General features: G+C 40.4%; 1 protein-coding gene across 5 annotated transcripts in view; it reads left to right on the top strand.

Annotated features, from left to right (window-relative positions):
- Positions 1-19,092, top strand: part of SLC18B1 (solute carrier family 18, subfamily B, member 1) — a 47,722-nt gene that overhangs the window by 6,800 nt on the left and 21,830 nt on the right. For 3 of the 5 annotated variants that reach the window (XM_010844280.1, XM_010844279.1, XM_010844283.1), the window contains exons 2-5: positions 4,344-4,678; positions 6,257-6,396; positions 17,672-17,767; positions 18,083-18,156. In XM_010844280.1, coding sequence (XP_010842582.1) covers positions 4,636-4,678; positions 6,257-6,396; positions 17,672-17,767; positions 18,083-18,156 — 353 coding nt within the window. In that variant the 5' untranslated portion in view covers positions 4,344-4,635. Of the gene's footprint in view, positions 1-4,343; positions 4,679-5,803; positions 5,859-6,256; positions 6,397-17,671; positions 17,768-18,082; positions 18,157-19,092 lie in introns of those variants that run through there. The other 2 variants (XM_010844281.1, XM_010844282.1) reach the window with 2 other exon arrangements.

Here is a 19,092-nt window from a genome sequence, read left to right on the forward strand (position 1 = left end):
AAGTTTGGAAACAACTACCTGCAGATCCTGGAGGATGGCCCAAAGCAGAAGAAGTGGAGAGTGGGGTTGGAGACTGACAGCTGGGAAAAGGAGTGGCACTGGCTGCATTCCCATGTTTATGGTTTTCAGTATGAGGGGAGCCTGCAGTCAGCACCACGTGGAACAGCTAATAGTCAGAGGGCCTCAATTTTACTGCCTTGAAAACCAGAGGACAGAGTTTAGAGCAAACACAGCTGCCGAAAATGGAGGGGAGGGGTAGTCCCAGAAAGGAGAGAGCCAGAAAGCGAAGACCAGTATTCTGTGTAGTGATTCTGTGTAGAGACTCAGCTAAATCTCTGATTGGCCCCTGTACACACGCGTACTGTTCATTGTTGTTGTTCAGTCACAACATCCTGTCCAAATCTCTGACACTCTGGACTGCAGCACACCAAGCTCCCCTGGCCTTCACTATCTCCCAGAATTTGCTCAGATTCATGTCCCTTGAGTTTGTGATGCTATCTAATCATAAAGTTTGAGTCAAGGTAGCTTAACTCTGCTGAAATTAGAAAAGAAAAAGCAATCAAAACTCTTTGAAAGAACACAAGAGAATCCAGAGTTTCTACAAAGTATTATTCATGATACATTATTTTTCTCTTATTAATTAAAAATACATACACCTATTAATTAAAAATACATACAACTATTTAAAGCAAAAAATTGTAATACTTACAAAAACTAGAACATAAATAATTGGAAGCTGACACTGGATAACTGGACCTATATGGTGGTAAGGTTCTCATGCTTTGCATAAAGTGCTACAATATTAACTCAAAATAGACCAGAAATGTTAGGAATGTGTTTTGAAAACACTAAGCAACCACTAAAAAATAACACAAAATGACATAGCTAGAAACACAATAGATAAATTCCAATGTAATTCCAAAATTTGTTTTCAATTAGACAAAAAGACCATAATAAAAAAGAAACTAATTAAAAAAAAAAACAGATGGGAAGATATAAAACAAATAATAAAATAGTAGACTTAGGGGACTTCCCTGGTGGCTCAGTGGTAAAGAATTCGCCTGCCAATGCAGGAGAGATATGGGTTTGATCCCTGGTCCGGGAGGATCCCACATGCCGCAGGGCAGCTAAACCTGTGTGCCACAACTACTGAGCCTGTACTCAAGCCGCAACTGCTGAACCCACGCACCACGACCACCGAAGCCCCCACGCCTAGAGCCTGTGCTCCGAAACGAAGAGTAGCCCCACTTGCCACAACTAGAGGAAAGCAGAAGCATCAATGAAGACCCAGCACAGCCAAAAACAAATAAGTAAATAAAATTTTTTAAAATAGTAGACTTAAATCCCATCCCACCATGTCAATACTCACCTTAAATGTAAATAAGCTATTTGCTCAAATTAAAAAAATAGAGATCATTAGAATGGATTTTTTAAAAATCATATATTCTATTAGAGATGCATTTTTAATATCTAAGACATGGATAGGTTAAGAGTAAGAGGATGGAAAAAGATCTATACCACGCAACCAATAAACACTGGGTGTGGTTTTAGGCATGTAGTCCCTGAGTGGTGTGTACAACCCTCCTGATGTGTTACCAAATAACTTAGGGTAAATTCATTTTCTGCTCAAATGAACAGAAGTCAGTTATTTTAATAGAAACAGGCAACCTGGATTGATACAGATACTAGGAAGAAAAATAAAGAAGGATGAAGAGACAAAGAGTTAAGGGGCTGTATTTTGGATAGAGGGGTAAGACTGAACTCGAGGTAACATTTAAACAAAGACCATATTATTATTCCATTTTAGTTTGTAAAGAAAAAAAAATGTTTCATATGTGTATATATGTCTAGATGAACATATAAAAACATGAATAGATAGTTGTGGTAGGCTGATAATGGATCCTAAAGATATGTCCAAATTCTAAATCCCTGCAAGTTATAAATGTTACCTTTTGTAAAAAAAAAGGGGGGGGCCAGGTGTGATTAAGTTAAATATCTTGAGATTAAGAGATTATTTTGGATTTTGTCTCAGTGAAATTGATCTTGAACTATTGGCTTGCAGGGCTGTGTTATTTTAAGCTGCCAAATTCATGTTATTTGTTACAGTGGGTGCAGAAAAATAAGAACATGATAATATTTTCCATGATAACACTAAGGATCTGGAAGGAGGATTGGAAGGAGAGGTTAGATGTGAGAGGAAGACAGGAGTATGAATATATGTACCACAAAATCTTTATGTAAATTAAAAGATAGTTGCAAAACAAAAATGTACATTTTATGAAAATATATACAAACAAATTTTGTATTAAACATGCAAGAATTATTGTTGATAGGGAGAGAATGGGACTAGGGATACAGAGAAAGAGATGACAACAAATTCAGTTCAGTTCAGTAGCTCAGTCGTGTCCGACTCCTTGCGACCGCATGAATTGCAGCACGCCAGGCCTACAACAAATTAAAAATTCAGTTGAAGGATTGATTGGAAGATGAAGTTAAGGAAACTTCTTAGTAGAGTAATAAGTAAGAGGACCAGTCTAGCAATCCAATAGCTGCTTAAAGAACAGTCTGGAAAGAAAGAACAAAAAAAAAAAGAGAGGGAGAAGGCAGTCATCAAATAAGTAATTCAAGAACATTATCTTCTATGGTTTGATGTTAGATTGGAGCAAGAATGTAGAGTAAAATAAGATTGGAGAAACTGGCAGGGGTTAGATCAAAAAGATTTTGGAGTCCACTTTAAGAAAACTTTGCTAGAGCTAATCCTGTTTAGTGTTTCTACAGGCTCTCCTTACCTACTTGCTTTCCCAGAAATGTTTACATAATCTTCGACACACACTGTAATACAAGTAAACAGTTCTTCCAATATGTTTCTCTTACAGAACGCATTGCATTATAATAAATTGTTAATCGGTGTCTGTTTTATCTGCTAGAAGGGAGTATATATGTTACCTAAGGGCAGAGACTGGATGGGGCTCACTTATTTTTGAATTCACAATGCCTGGCACAGGATAGTAGCTCAATAGTCCTAAGTTATTGTATTTTATCTTGGCCCCAAATTAAGAATTTTCCATTCCTTAAACTTTAACCCTTCCCAAACAGTAAATCAGTTGAAGATAAGTGAAACCTCTATTTTTTTGTGCCAGAAAATTGTGAGGGTGAGAATAACATAGCAGGCTTCACTTTCCAGAGCCAAGCCCTTCACATACTTTATCAGCAGTGCTTACAACTACTCTCCATGACAGGCGTTACAATCCCAGTCACACAGATGGAGAAACTGACCTGTGACGCAGTCACAATCAGCTAGTACAGTCATCCCTGGATATCCAAGGGTATCTGTTCTGGGACCCCCAACACCCCAACACAGATGCTGAAGTCCCCTATATAAAATGGCATAGCCTTTGCATATAACCTATAGCACATCCTTCTATGTGCTTTAAATCATTTCTGGATGATTTATAATACCCAATGCAATGTAAATGTTATAAATGAAATTTAAATAATTTACAAATAGTTGCTTCTGCTTGGCAAATTCAAGTTTCACTTTTTGGAAATTTCTAGAAAAAAATTTTAAAAATATTTTCAATTTCCTTCCTCCTTATTTCAATCCCAGGAATGCAGAAGGAGGGTATGTCCCGCTGAGGACAAGTGCCTGAACTGAACCTCGAGCCTCTCCTTCCAGAAGTGGTTCTCCCAGCAACCCCACCATGTGTCTTCAACATTCATTATAATTCTTGCAATTTTTTTTTTTTTTAACTCAGAGTACTTCACATCAGTTAATTCATTTCCAGGTTACTAATGTCTGGCTTCAGTGGTTACAAACACTACACCATTCACCCATTCTAAAGAATAACTCACTCAGTAAAATGTCCTGGCTACTCTTCCCTTCTGAGATGGGCTGCATTCTGCCTATGGAATATGCATCTCTCTAAATAAACTTGATTTTACTTAAAAAAAAAAAAAGTCGTTATAAACCTAATTTTCTAATTCACATTTGCATTTTTAAATTTCACAGTCGTGTCCGACTCTTTGCCACCGTGGACTGTAGCCCACCAGGCTCTTCTGTCCATGGGATTTCTTAGGCAAGAATACTGGAGTTGGTTGCCATTTCCTTCTCCAGGGGGCCTTCCCCACCCTGGGATGGATCACACGTCTCCTGCATTGCAGGTGCATTCTTAATCACTGAACCACCAGGGAAGCCAGTTTTTAATTTTATGTACTACCTATCTTTTCTGTGTCTACATAAGCTTCCTTTCTTACTCTTGGTATTCCTAAATTTTACTCATTTTAAGATATGGGGTTCAGTTATATGAAATACAGACTCATTTTTATTTTTCTTTCCCATACAGAAAGAAAATGGACAAGACATGAGTATTTGTGGACAGAACAGGTCCTGGCTGTTGGTGGATAACAGGCTGAGCCTTAAAAAAAAAAAAAAAAGTCATTGCTCCGCCCCCTCTCCGCCCCGCCTCCGGGAGCTACTCGCTGTTGTCCAGGTCTGCGTGGAATTCTGAGGCGCGCTGTCCTTAGGCAATCAGGGATGTCTAGGCCTCGCTGAGCGGTGGCCGTCTGCGCTTCTGCTCGTTCGAGGTCGAGTCCCAGGGGCTTGGACCCGGGAGCCGCCGAGACCGCGCACCGCATATGGACTCACCGGGAGACCCCGAAGGCCCACGCCCCCCAGGAGGTGACGGAGAGCCGGAGGCCAGTTGCACCTCTGTGGCTTGGGTTCTGTGTCTTTAACAGCGATTGAATTGCTTTTAGCTTGGTTTGTTTTAGAGAGATTGGAAAAGGCAGGGTCCTGGCAGTGGGTATTTTTTCTCCCTGGAAAGGGTTAAAGTTTGGATACTGGCGTGACAGGATGTGGTCTCTGATGACTTTCTGTGGCTCTACTTTTAAGTAGTTTGTGTTTAAGAATGCATTCAAATAAGAATGCCCTTTAGGAAAGTGCAAATGGTGACAGTTCCAGCCCCACTGTTATCCCCCTAACCCTTTTAACTCTTTCAGTTCCTTTCCTCGTCCACTACCAAAATTTTTAAAACTTCTTAAGACTTGCTTCTGTCTCACAGATTTAATGGCAACCTCTGAAAATACAGAAAATACAAAATATATTTTCTTAAACTTCTTTTCTTTCAAAACCATGTATAATTTAAAAATTGCAAATAGATTTACTGGGTGTTTGGAACTGAGTAATTGACCTGATGTCTTTAAATTAAATGGTAATTTAGCCCTGGGAATAAATATTAAGTTAATTGATGCAGAAGACCAGTAATTACTGTAAAACACTACTGATTTATAGATTTATGACACTTGTTTTTCCAGGAGCTGCCACTGTAAGTATTACTTCTCCAATTGAATGATTTAGTTTGTTTTTTCCTACTTACACTTCAATAATTTTTCTGCTGTTCAGTCAGTAAGTCATGTCTGACTGTTTCAGATTCCATGGACTATAGCCGGCCAGGCTCCTCTGTCCATGGGATTCTCCAGGCAGGAATACTGGAGTGGTTGCCATTTCCTTCTCCAGGTGATCTTCCTGAGCCAGGGATCGAACCACATCTCCGGCTTGGCAGGCAGCTTCTTTGCCACTGAGCCACCTTAATAAACCACTAACAGGAAGTGATTAAAACATGATTGAGTCCATGTAGCATATGAAGCTAGTAACCTGTGAATGTGGACTTCCCTGGCGGCTCTGACAGTAAAGGATCCACCTGCAATGAAGTAGACCCGGGTTTGATCCCTGGGTCGGGAAGATCCCCTTGGAGAAGAGAATGGCTGTCCACTCCAGGATTCTTGCCTGGAGAATTCCATGGACAGAGGAACCTGGCGGGCTACAATCCAAGGGGTCCCAAAGAATTGGATACAACTGGGTGAGTAACACTTTCACTTTTCAACCTGAGAAAGTACATTACTTCAGAGGATAGTACCATTTGGAGAGCATCCTGTGACCTCATCATTCTTGAAAGAATCTATTAAAGGTGAAACAAATAAGCCTTAAGGTGAAGGCAAAACAAAGCAGATGGTTTGATAAATTCTGCACTGAAATTCTAATAGGGAATAGTAATGCAAATGAAAGTGATATTTTTTGAAAATTGCAGTGATATACAAGGATTGTGTTACATTAGACCAAATATGCTATATTCAAAATAGCCTTTAGCTCAGCAGATATTACCTTCAGAGTACATTGTCTGTACACAGAAATGACATTTCTGTACTTTGATCAGTAGCCCCAATTACCATATTTAATTGCAGCCTATTTGCTTTCAAGGTGATGGCCCTCCAGGAGGTGCAATGGAGACATCCAGGCGGCTTTCAAGAGAACAGATTTTTGTACTGATATCAGCAGCTTCCATTAACTTAGGTTCCATGATGTGCTATTCTATCCTTGGACCCTTTTTCCCCAAGGAGGTAAGACATTTTGATATTCATATGAACTATTAATGTTTTTAAAAAGCCTTTGACAAATTTCACTTGACAGTATGGAGAATGTGAAAACCTGCATATAGCAAAGATAATGTATAGCACTTAAGCCAACAGAAGAATTCTTATAGAATATTTGATACTAGAAGGAAAAAAAATCAGTCATAATAACATCATCTTGAGAAGTAATTCACCTAAATATAATTGACCTTCTGAAGATTGCTTTGCTCATCATGAAGTTTGATTCATCTGTTTGGCTTCTGCAACCGATAAAAAAGAAAAAAAAAGGAAGTGCACTGAATAACTGAGATTTCAATGTTATTGCGAAAGATCTATATTAAGACAGTGACAGCTTCCTGGATTTTGGGTTTATGAATATTTTGGAATTAGGAAGGCATGGTCCACTCCCTTTTCTGAGTTGAATTTTGTATGGAATCTAGTTGCAATATTTGTGCCAAGGAGGAATTCTGATTAATATTGATCAGGTCCTTCTAATCATAGCATTTTATGTGATGTTCGGGTCTGTGGATAATGGCACAGACATGAAGGAGTAACCCCTAGAGGATCCACCTGAAATCTGGAGGTTGGTGAGGTGCAGTACGGAGGAAATGACACTGTCTTGGCTGGGTGTGGACAATATGCCTGTGTGTTCTGCTTCGTGCCGTCTTGGAAAGCCTCAGCTCATGATGCAGGGGTCCTTCCCAGTCCTCTGACTTCTTTGATAACATATGGTCCTTCCTTCTGTGTGCTACAAAAGACGATAAACATGGCTTCTCTGCTAAAAGAACAGTAGTACAACCCTGTACCCATTAAGTTCTTTTTAGTTTTCAGTGTACTTCCCAACATGTTTATCCCATTTGGTTTCTGGAGCAACTCTGTAAGATAGGCAGAATAGTCAGAATCTCATCCTATTGCAAATGAAGAAACAGACCTCAAAGTTAAGTGACTGGCCCAGTTCAGTTCTGTTTACTGAATGGGAGTGGGAGGTTCAACCATTTCCCACCTTAGAGTATGCTAGGTATTGGATGTATTAGGGTTGGAAAAAAATTAGGAAAATGTCCCTCTCTCATCGGTCCATTGGGAGGGAAAAAGTATGAAAAGAAAGTTGCAGAGTATTTGAATCTCCTTGAAGAGGATGTCCAAAGTGTAAGGAGACTCTAGGGATGGGAATGGTTAATTTTGTGATGAGTGAGACTGGCAGATGTGGGAGGGAAGGAGAGAAGGAGTAATACTGAAAGGGACTTGGCAGGGTAAGCCCAAGGTGAGTCTTGAGAAATGTTAGTTCCCAAGGTGAACAAGAGAGGCAAGGGTCCTCTAGGTTAGAAACTCACAGGAGACAGTCACGAAATTAGCAAAGTAAATAGCATGTTCTTAGGGAACCATGGACAATGGTGGGGCTTGTGTCTGGGTGCAGTAAGGTCCATGGGAGCTGAGGATCTGAATAGGCAGGTTGGTGCTCAAAGGCAAGGGTCCTTCTATGCAGGTCAAAGATGTCGTCAGTGAGAAGTCATCAGAAATGTTTGGGCAAGACAGATTAGACTGGACAGATATGGATTTGGGGGGAAGAAAATGAGGAATGGAAGCTGTGGAATTAAGACAGAGAAGAACAGGAGTAGTGGCCAACTAGATAGAAAGGCATGTCTGATTCAGCTGGAACTCAGTGAGAGTAACTAGTGTTAGATTCTTCTTAGTGAAATACAGTGGAGAAGGCAATGAGAACCCACTCCAGTATTCTTGTCTGGAAAATCCCATGGACAGAGGAGCCTGGTAGGCTACAGTCCATGGGGTTGCCAGAAGTTGGACACAACTGAGAGACTTGACTTTCACTTTTCACTTTCATGCATTGGAAAAGGAAATGGCAACCCACTCCAGTATTCTTGCCTGGAGAATCCCAGGGATGGGGGAGACTGGTGGGCTGCCGTCTATGGGGTTGCACAGAGTCGGACCAGACACGACTGAAGCAACTTAGCAGCAGTGAAATACAGACAGAGGAAAAGCAGGCTGTGGATGTGTGCTTTCTTTCTTTTTTTTTAAGCATTTGATTTAGTTTTTTGCTTGCAAGATGCAGGAGAGAGAGCATTCTAACTTTAAAAGGTATAGACATGAAGAGTGGGCTCTTTTTCATTTTTAATAAAAGCATTAGGGTTGACAAACACACTGGCAAAACTTGCTCTTCCCCCTGTGTATTCTGTTTTTCTTTCCTGTTTTGTTTGTGTTTAGTTGCTAAGTTGTGCCTGACTCAGTGCAATCCCATGGATTGTAGCCTGTCAGGCTCCTCTGTCTATGGGCTTTCCTAAGCAAGAATACTGGAGTGGGTTGCCATTTCCTCCTCCAGGGAATCTTCCTGACCCGGGGATTGAACCCTCATCTCCTGCATTGGCAGACCATTTCTTTACCACTGGGCCACCGGGGAAGCCCCATCATGCTTCTTATTAACGAGCTAATTAGGTCAAGGAAAAACAAGGTCCTTCTTCTTAATTTGTGGTGTAGAATTAATGTTTCTACTCATCCTTTTCCTGGCCCCCTCCTCCTTTGGCAGAGGATAATGAATTTTGCTTTTGACAACCGTTCTTGCCATCCTAACATGCAGCAGGATCCGCATGTCAAAAGCAGTATTCAGTTGCTGCTGTGGTGTGTGATTCTCGAACATGCTAAGTCCCCATCCCACTTTCACAGAGAATGTGGGAACCTGTGCAAGATGGAAACGGACAGGACTACTATGACCATGACACAAGTAACTTTTGCAAGTCTGTGTCCTCATCTATAAAAAGGGGCCAGCTAAAAGTACATCCCTTACTTGTTTGAAACCATATAGATCAGCATGGCTCATAATGAGGGGCCAATAAATGTTAGTTGCTGTAACTTCTATACATTTTCAGCCAGACTTGAGAACTAATAACTTTCAGATCTATTAAGCAAACAACATGGATATAACTTGACCAATGAATGTTCTTTCCTCATCTATTTTTTGGCCACATCTTGGCCATTGGGAGCTTAGTTCCCTAATCAGGATCAAACCTGTGCCTCCTGCATTGGGAACATGGAGTCTTAACCACTGGACCACCAGGGAAGTTATTGTTTCCACATCTCAATCAACCCCTTTGATAACACCTTCCCTTAGAGTTACCTGTTCTATGTGACTAGGGCTGCTATGACAAAGTACCACAGACTGGGGACAACAGAAATGTATTGTCTCACAGCTCTAAAGTCCAAAATCATTGTCATTGGTAGGGTCAGTTCCTTCTGAGGGTTATAAGGAGAGGATCTGTCCCAGGCCTCTCTCTTTGGCTTGTAGGTGGGCAACTTCTCCCTATGTCTTCTCACATTATCTTCCCTCTACACGTGTCTCTCTGAAGGCACTTCCCCTTTTTACAAAGATACGAGTAATACTGGGTTAGACTCCACCCTTCGTGACGTCTTTCAACTGGTTACTCCCGCAAAGACTCTCTCCAAATAAGGTCACCTTCTAAGTTGCTATGAGAAACCTAGACAGTGTATTTAAAGCAGAGATACCACTTTGCCAACAAAGATCCATATAGTCAAAAGCTATGGCTTTTCCAGTAGTCATGTGAAAATGTGAAATTTAGACCATAAAGAAGGCTGAGTGCCAAAGAATTGATACTTTTGAACTGTGGTGCTGGAGAAGACTCTTGAGAATCCCTTGGACAGTGAGGAGATCAAACCAGCCAGTCCTAAAGGAGATCAATCCTGAATATTCATTGGAAGAACTGATGCTGAAGCTGAAGCTCCAATACTTTGGCCACCTGATGCAAAGAACTGACTCATCGGAAAAGACCCTGATGCTGGGAAAGATTGAAGGCAGGAAGAGAAGAGGGTGACAGAGGATGAGATGGTTGGATGGCATCACTGTCTCAATGGACATGAGTTTGAGCAAACTCCAGAAAATAGTGAAGGACAGAGAAGCCTGACATGTTGCAGTCCATGGCGTCACAAAGAGTCAGACATGACTTAGTGACTCAACAACAACAACAGCTGAAGTACTGAGAGTTAGGACATCGGCATAAGAAGTTTGAGGGACACAGTGAGCCCCCTGGCACCCCCTGATGCTTGGTGTGGTAGAAACATGGACTCCATGTTCCTGTCTACATACAGAATAACCTTTGGCTAGGATGCCAGTGAAGACATTTTTAATAGTGAGAGCTCTCTTTTCTCTATACCGTTATCTCATATGATGATTAGTGATGGAAGATTAGATCAGATCAATCACTCAGTCGTGTCCGACTCTTTGTGACCCCATGAATCGCAGCAGACCAGGCCTCCCTGTCCATCACCAACTCCCAGAGTTCACTCAGACTCACGTCCATCGAGTCCGTGATGCCATCCAGCCATCTCATCCTCTGTCGTCCCCGTCTCCTCTTGCCCCCAATCCCTCCCAGCATCAGAGTCTTCTCCAATGAGTCAACTCTTCACATGAGGTGGCCAAAGTACTGGAGTTTCAGCTTTAGCATCATTCCTTCCAAAGAACTCCAAGGGCTGATCTCCTTCAGAATGGACTGGTTGGATCTCCTTGCAGTCCAAGGGACTCTCAAGAGTCTTCTCCAACACCACAGTTCAAAAGCATCAATTCTTTGGCACTCAGCCTTCTTCACAGTCCAACTCTCACATCCATACATGACCACAGGAAAAACCATAGCCTTGACTAGACGAACCTTTGTTGGCAAAGTAATGTTTCTGCTTTTGAATATGCTATCTAGGTTGGTCATAACTTTCCTTCCAAGGAGTAAACGTGTTTTAATTTCATGGCTGCAGTCACCATCTGCAGTGATTTTGGAGCCCAGAAAAATAAAGTCTGATATTGTTTCCACTGTTTCCCCATCCATTTCCCATGAAGTGATGGGACCGGATGCCATGATCTTCATTTTCTGAATGTTGAGCTTTAAGTCAAAGAAATGGTTAATCCTGAGTCTCATCAAATTATGGGCCAAAATGCCACCCAAGCAGTTTCTAGAATGCTCTAGGTTCAACTTCTCCACTCTCTCCCACAACCAGGCACTTAGGGACTGCACTTCAGGGGTAGGTAGTGCTTCCCAGAGTGAGAGGGCCTTTCCTTCCTATAGTTTAGCAATGAAAAGTAGAGTTCACCTGGACTTCCCTGGTGGTCTAAGAGTTAAGACTGTGCTTCCACTGCAGGGGATACAGATTCAATCCCTAGTCTGGAAGTTTCACCAGCCATGTGATAGGGCCAAAATTAGAAAAAGATAGAGTTCACCCATCTGGTTTCCTGTGGTATGATGCTTTGAGAAATGTAGGCTTTATTTAGAAACACAATGTAAGAATATATATTTTTAAAGACAAGGATTGAATGGTTATCATAACTTACTATAGGAAGTGATAAACTTATTTTTTATCTTAAAAAATGTAGTTAGAGTGAAAAGATAAATAAATAGAATTAAGGCTGTTGTAGATGACAGATTTTAAAGGGAGTATGTGTGTACACACACATTTCTGTATTCAGAGTAGAGTGATTTGTGGAAGAGCTGAAGCCCTGGCAAAGGATGAATCTAAGTCACATCTTCTAATTATAAATATTCACTGCTGGCTCCTATGTGATGCATAGAAGGTGCTGGATAAATGACCACTGACTGCCCGAGAGGACAGATGTGTGTTTCAGACTTAGTGCTTCATGGTTTGCCAAGTTGCCAATCTTATCTCAAAAAATTAATATTTTATTAATTAAATTAATTAAAATCTCATATTTTAACCTCTTAAATGGTTATAGCTAGAACCTGGTCTAAGGATCCACCATAATTCCAAGGTTTTAGAAAGGTTTTCAAACCTCTGTCTGTTCAGTTGTACAACACAACTAATAGTAGCATTTGAAGTTCAAAAGAAGCAGTTTTAGAATAAACACTATATCATCTATAGCAATTAGAGAATGTAATGGCAACCCACTCCAGTATTCTTGCCTGGAGAATCCCATAGATAGAGGAGCCTGGCAGGCTACAGTCCCTGGGGTCATAAGAGTCGGACACAACTTAGTGATTAAAGCACCAGCAGCAGCAGCACCACCACGTGTAGCAAATTTAGGAGCCATGATAGAGTAGTCTATAAACAATCATAGGAATCATTGATGGGTGATAAATTACTCCAAATGTTTCAGCAGCATGTTGGGAGGAGAGGGAGCTTCTTTCATCTGTGTCATTGATGTCAGGAAAGGAAACTTTATCTTCTATGAACTGTTAGGTAGTTGGTATTAGAAATAGAGAACTGAATGGTCTGAATGGTCCTTGGGATGACTCATGTACTAGCTTAAGGAACTTTCTGTTAGATTTTTTTGACCAGCAAAGTAAAGTGGTTGTTTGGGAGTTTTGGGTTTTTTTAGTGGCATTTGATCCTGTAACTAAATGTGATATTGAGTTGGAAAACCTTCCTCCCGTGTGTTTCACCTTTATGCTCACACTGCTACCACACTCACAACACATTTGACACCAGATGTGTAGGTCTTGGAGAAGGCAATGGCACCCCACTCCAGTACTCTTGCCTGGCAAATCCCATGGACAGAAGAGCTTGGAAGGCTGCATGCAGTCCATGGGGTCGCTGAGGGTCGGACATGACTGAGCAACTTCACTTTCACTTTTCACTTTCATGCATTGGAGAAGGGAATGGCAACCCACTCCAGTGTTCTTGTCTGGAGAATCCCAGGGACGGGGGAGCCTGGTGGGCTGCCATCTATGGGGTCGCAGAGTCAGACACAACTGAAGCGACTTAGCAGCAGCAGTGTAGATCTTTTCCCCACACCAAGCAATTCTCTGTGACACCAGTTGGATGTCCTGCCATTCAATTCAGTTCTAATGCTGATCTGTATTAGGCCAGACCCCACAAATTAAGAGCTCAGTCCCACAAGACTGCCCTCCACTTCAGATGCCAATTGCAAGTAGTAGGTCTCCATGTTAGCCCCAGCTTCCATCCAACTTGGCTACAAGTTACAGGTTCCCATGTGTTTTGTGTGTGTGTGTGTGTGTGTGAAGCTTCTTCAGTCATGTCCAACTCTTTGCGACCCTATGAACTGTAGCCCGCCAGGCTCCTCTGTCCATGGGATTCTCCAGGCAAGAATACTGGTGTAGGTTGCCATACCCTTCTCTAGGGGGTCTTCCCAACCCAGGGATTGAACCTGTGCCTCTTGTCTCCCTCCCATGTGTTAGGGAAATTAAAATGGAGGAAACCTTGTTCAGGCTTCAGAAGCAGGAGACTGGGCCTCTGACCTATTTCTGACCTGCCTGGACACCGCGGATCCTGCCTCCAAGCACAGCTAGTGCTTAGATAAGAAAAGGAGTGGGTCTTGGAATTCTCGAGCCTCTGAAAATCTGGCCAATCCCTGGGGTCTAACAAAATCCTATGACTCACAAAGTGAAGCAAACTGCAGTGTAAAAGTTAACAAAGAACCCCAAAGCCAGAGCTGCAGCTTTGCATGCAAACTGATGATGATATCAGTTTGAGGCCTGGGATTATAAGTGGGAGACCCCTAACCACAATTTGAAGTCTCACCCATGGGGTGGACACACCACTCAGGACCCTTTCCCATTGTGACTCCAGATTGCTATTAACAAGGGACTTCCCAGCACTGTTCAAGTCTGGATGTAGGTTGTTGGCTCAGTTTGGTGGTGTATTGTCTGTTAGTTCTCTCTCTTGTTTCTATTTCTTTTGTTTTTTTTTTAATGACTGCATGTTGAAATTAAGCCAAATCTAAAAAATTGAAATTATTTGTGTGTAATGAATGGTTTCTTTTGTTAGCAAATCCTTTGAACTTACAGGTAAAACTTTAGGCAAGACACAATGACCCTCCCACCTCTCCACCTAGGATTCAGTTACTTGCTGGAATGGCTTCCACAACTCAGGGAAACACTTGCTTAACACTATTATAAAAGGATGTAATAAAGTATATAGCTGGGCATGTAGATGGAAGAGATACAGAGCGGGAGGTATGTGGCAGGGGCATGCAGCTCCCATGTCCCCTGCAGGTGAGCCACATTCCCAGATCCTCCATGTGTTCACTGACCCCAGAGGTCCCCAAGTCCCACACCTTAGGGATTTTTATGGGGACTTAATCACATAGGCATGATCAATCATTAACTCAGTTTCCAGCCCTTCTCTGGAGAATGGGGTGTGGAACCAAAAGTTCTAAACTAATCATGGCTTGGTCTTTCTGGTGACTAATCCCCAAGCAGGAATCACCAAGAGTCACCCAGAGATGCCAAGGGACTAGGAGCTTGGTGTCAGGAACCAGGGTCAAAGACCGAATATTAGAACATTATTACTCCTAGGGCTCTGATCACTAAGGAAGTTACAAGGATAGTCAGAGTTCTGTGCCAAAAACTGGGGGCAGAGATGAATAAGTATATATTCTATGAACTCAAATATACCAAAAAGAAAGCATTTCAAGATCAACTGTTGGCTTAGTTCTACAGGAGAAGCAGAGCTTACCTTTCCTCAACCAAGGCTTTTTGTTTTGTTTATACTCTAATTCTGATTTTGGCCTGCTAAAGCTAACAATTCTTATTTTGGTTGGGGGCAGACTTTATTGAGGTATAATTCTTATACAAAAATTTACACTTATTTAATATATCTATCTTGATGAGTTTAGACACATGCACACCATCTATGATGTCATCAGTTCAGTTCAGTTCAGTTCAGTTGCTCAGTCGTGTCCGACTCCTTGAGACCCCATGAATCGCAGCACACCAGCCTCCCTGTCCATCCGCAACTCCCGGAGTTCACTCAGACTCGTTGTCCATTGAGTCAGTGATGCCATCCAGCCATCTCATCCTCTGTCATCCCCTTCTCCTCCTGCCCCCAATCCCTCCCAGCATCAGAGTCTTCTCCAATGAGTCAACTCTTCACATGAGGTGGCCAAAGTACTGGAGTTTCAGCTTTAGCATCATTCCTTCCAAAGAACTCCAAGGGCTGATCTCCTTCAGAATGGACTGGTTGGATCTCCTTGCAGTCCAAGGGACTCTCAAGAGTCTTCTCCAACACCACAGTTCAAAAGCATCATCAATTCTTCGGTGCTCCGCTTTCTTCACAGTCCAACTCTCACATCCATACATGACTACTGGAAAAACCATAGTCTTGACTAGATGGACCTTTGTTGGCAAAGTAATGTCTCTGCTTTTGAATATGCTATCTAGGTTGGTCATAACTTTCCTTCCAAGGAGGAAGCGTCTCTTAATTTCATGGCTGCAGTCACCATCTGCAGTGATTTTGGAGCCCAGAAAAATAAAGTCTGACACTGTTTCCACTGTTTCCCCATCCATTTCCCATGAAGTGATGGGACCAGATGCCATGATCTTCGTTTTTTGAATGTTGAGTTTTAAGCCAACTTTTTCACTCTCCTCTTTCACCTTCATCAAGAGGCTTTTTAGTTCCTCTTCACTCATCACTGCAATCAAAATACTAAACTTATTCAGCACCTCCAAAAAATCCCTTGGGTTTTCTTGTGGACTTTTTCTTTCTTCTTCTTCTTTTTGTGGTGAGAACATAACATGAGTTTATCTTACTTAACAGAAAATTTATATCCAAAGAGCTATAATTCCCCACTTCCTCCTTCCCAAAGTCCCTGACAACCACCATTTTAAGCTCTGCTTTTATGAATTTGGCTATTGTAGATACTTGATACAAGCGGAATCATGCAGTGTTTGTTCTTCTGTGAAGGCTTACTTCGTTTAGCATAATTTCCTCAAGTTTCATCCATATTGTTGCAGATGCCAAGATGTCCTTATTTTTGAGGTGAATAATATCCTGTGTTATGTATATACCACATTTTCTTTGTCCATTCATCTGTCAATGGACATTTGGGTTATTTCTATATTATCTTAGCTATTTCTTAGTTGTTTCTGTATTATCTCAGCTAGTGCCACAGTGAGCATGGGATTGCAAATATCTCTGAGACGCTGCTCTCAATTCTTTTGGGTATATACACAGTAGAGGGATTGTTGGATTATATGGTAGTTCTGTTTTTAATGTTTTGGGGATCCTCCATATTGTTTTCCATAGAGGCTGCACCATTCTGCATTCCTGCCAACAGTGTATAAGGGTTCTGATTTCTTCACCTCCTCACCAACACTTGTTATCTTCTGTGCTTTCAATTATTGCTGTCTATCCTAACTGCTGTGAGATGATATCTCATTATGATTTTAATTTGCATTTCCCTGATGGTTAGTGATCTTGAGCAGCTTTTCTTATACCTGGTGGCCGTTTGTATGTCTCTTTTTTAGAGAAATGTCTGTTGAAATCCTTTTCTCATTTTAAGTCATGTTCTTTGTGGTGGTTTTTTATTAATAGATTATTGAATTGTAGGAGAGTCTTACATATTTTGGATATTAGCTACTTATATGGAGATGGTTTACAGATAGATTTCTCCCATTCTGTAGATTGCCCTTTCACTCTTTTGATCATTTTCTTTGCTGTGAAGCTTTTTAGTTCAGTGTAATTCCATTTGTTTGATTTGTCTTGTTGCTTAGATTTTTGGTGTCACATATAAGAAATCATTGCCAAGACCAATGTCATGACCTATATGGAAAAATAAATAAGAGCAGACATGTGTATATGTATAACTGATTTACTTTGCAGTACAGTGAACTAACACAACACTGTAAACCAACTATACTCCAATAAAAATAATTTTTAAAAAGTCCCGCATCTGCCATTTTCTTCAAAAAGTTTAACAGTTTCAGATTTTATGTTTAAGTCTAGTTTGCTTTGAGTTTAGTTTGTGGGTGGTATAAGATAGGGATCCAGTTTCATTCTTTAGCATGTGGATGTCCAGTTGTTCCGACATCATTTGTTGAAGAGAATATCTCTTCCCCATTCTGTGTCCTTGGCACCCTCATGGAAGATGAATTGACCATGTTTGTTTAGGTTTATTTCTGAGCTCTCTGTTCTGTTCCATTGAGACATATGTCTGTCTTTAGGCCAGTATTGTACTGTTTTAATTATTACACCTTTGTAATCTATTTTCAAAATCAAGAGGTGTGATACCTCCAGTTTTGCTCTTTTTCTCTCAAGATCATAAAGTTAACAATTTGTTTAAGGCTTGGTGAGTGAATTATTTTCATGTCAGAGAACTAAGTTTTACTACAGTTTCCTTTCCTTTCTTAGCCTGTTTATTCTGAAATAATAATCTTTGAAACTGCTTTACAGATAAGATTACAGGAGGATGATCCTCTGATCTAGTAGCTCCATTTTTTCCCCATACTGTTGCTAGTTTATCTTTCAAACTTTTTCTTTTCTGTTTTTTTTTTTAAAGGCTGAAAAGAAAGGAGCCAGCAATACAGTTATTGGTACCATCTTTGGATGTTATGCTTTGTTTGACTTTCTGGCATCTTTGGTATTTGGAAAATATGTAAGTATTATTTTTTTTAAATGGTGTAATGAGTTATTCTAATTTACAAGTCTGAAATTTCCACTGATGCAGAAATAACCAGCATCGTATGTTATGAACTGTGCTTCAGTTGACAATTCCCTTCTTATGGCTGACTGATTTTTAACTTCTTCCATGTTTGTAAGAATGTGTGTTGTCATTCCACTAAAGAATTACCTTTTGTTAACTGTATATATCTTCCCCAAATCTTCTGTTTCCTGATACAGTGGATCTGTTTATGTCAGTATAGACTTGTAGCAGTCATCAATTTACCATTTTCTTTTACGTTTATTATAGCTTGTACATATTGGAGCAAAATTTATGTTTGTAGCAGGAATGTTTGTCTCAGGAGCAGTTACAGTTCTCTTTGGGTAAGTCATGTTCTGATATGTTTGGGAGCCTGAACAGATTTCCTAATTTATCTTCAGTTTAAAATGGTTAATGGTTAATGGTTTCTTTAAATCAATCATTACCATTGATTATCAAATGCCTGGCATATGACTAATGGTGAAGGGAGTTGGATGGTGTGGAAAATGAAATGAATGACATTGATCTTAAGAAAAAAAATCCTCTAGGGGATCACCATTAATTTGGCTGCTGAATCTGTTCTTTAGGACTTCTGTGACTTGAGTGACAGAAACTTAACTCACTTTTCTGAGTCACAAATTTTTTTGGCTCAAGCAAAAAGGTGAGTTTCTTGTCTAAACAATCAGCTAAAGAAGATCAGAATATAGATGTTAAGCTAATGTATCAGAAGTCTTTCTCAGGTTCCTGATTTTGCTTTTTTTGTTGTTGTTGTTTGGGGAAGACCTAAATCTAAGTCTTTCTGCATAGGTTCTTGTTAGATTGACTCTACATTTTTCAAAAGACCTATTTAGTATTATTATTTAAGCCATAAAATATGTCAAAGAAAAGGACAATAAGGCTGTTATTATGACTCAAATTCCTCCAACTAAAAATATAACAAAGAAACTCTTAAAAAAAATAAATCCCTAAATCCAACATCTCATCAGAGGATGCACAGTGATGGTTTTTCCAATTCTATTAGTTCTTCCACATTATTCTTTGAATTTATTCTATAAAATAGGACTTTGTCCTCATCAGCTATTTGGTTTCCTAGAAATACATTGTGTATACCAAACAAAAAAAAAACCCAGAATACATGCTTTGCCATTATTTACCAATTTTCAGAATAATGACTTGTGTCTTCAAAGGCATCTAAAGAGGCTTTTTGTTTGTTTGTTTTTTGAAGTATTTTTATGAACTCATAGATTGCTTACTGTATTTGATGTGTTTCAGTCATGGCT

This window comes from Bison bison, unplaced genomic scaffold, assembly GCF_000754665.1.
Source record: "Bison bison bison isolate TAMUID 2011002044 unplaced genomic scaffold, Bison_UMD1.0 scf7180017864198, whole genome shotgun sequence".
NCBI classification, from domain to species: domain Eukaryota; kingdom Metazoa; phylum Chordata; class Mammalia; order Artiodactyla; family Bovidae; genus Bison; species Bison bison.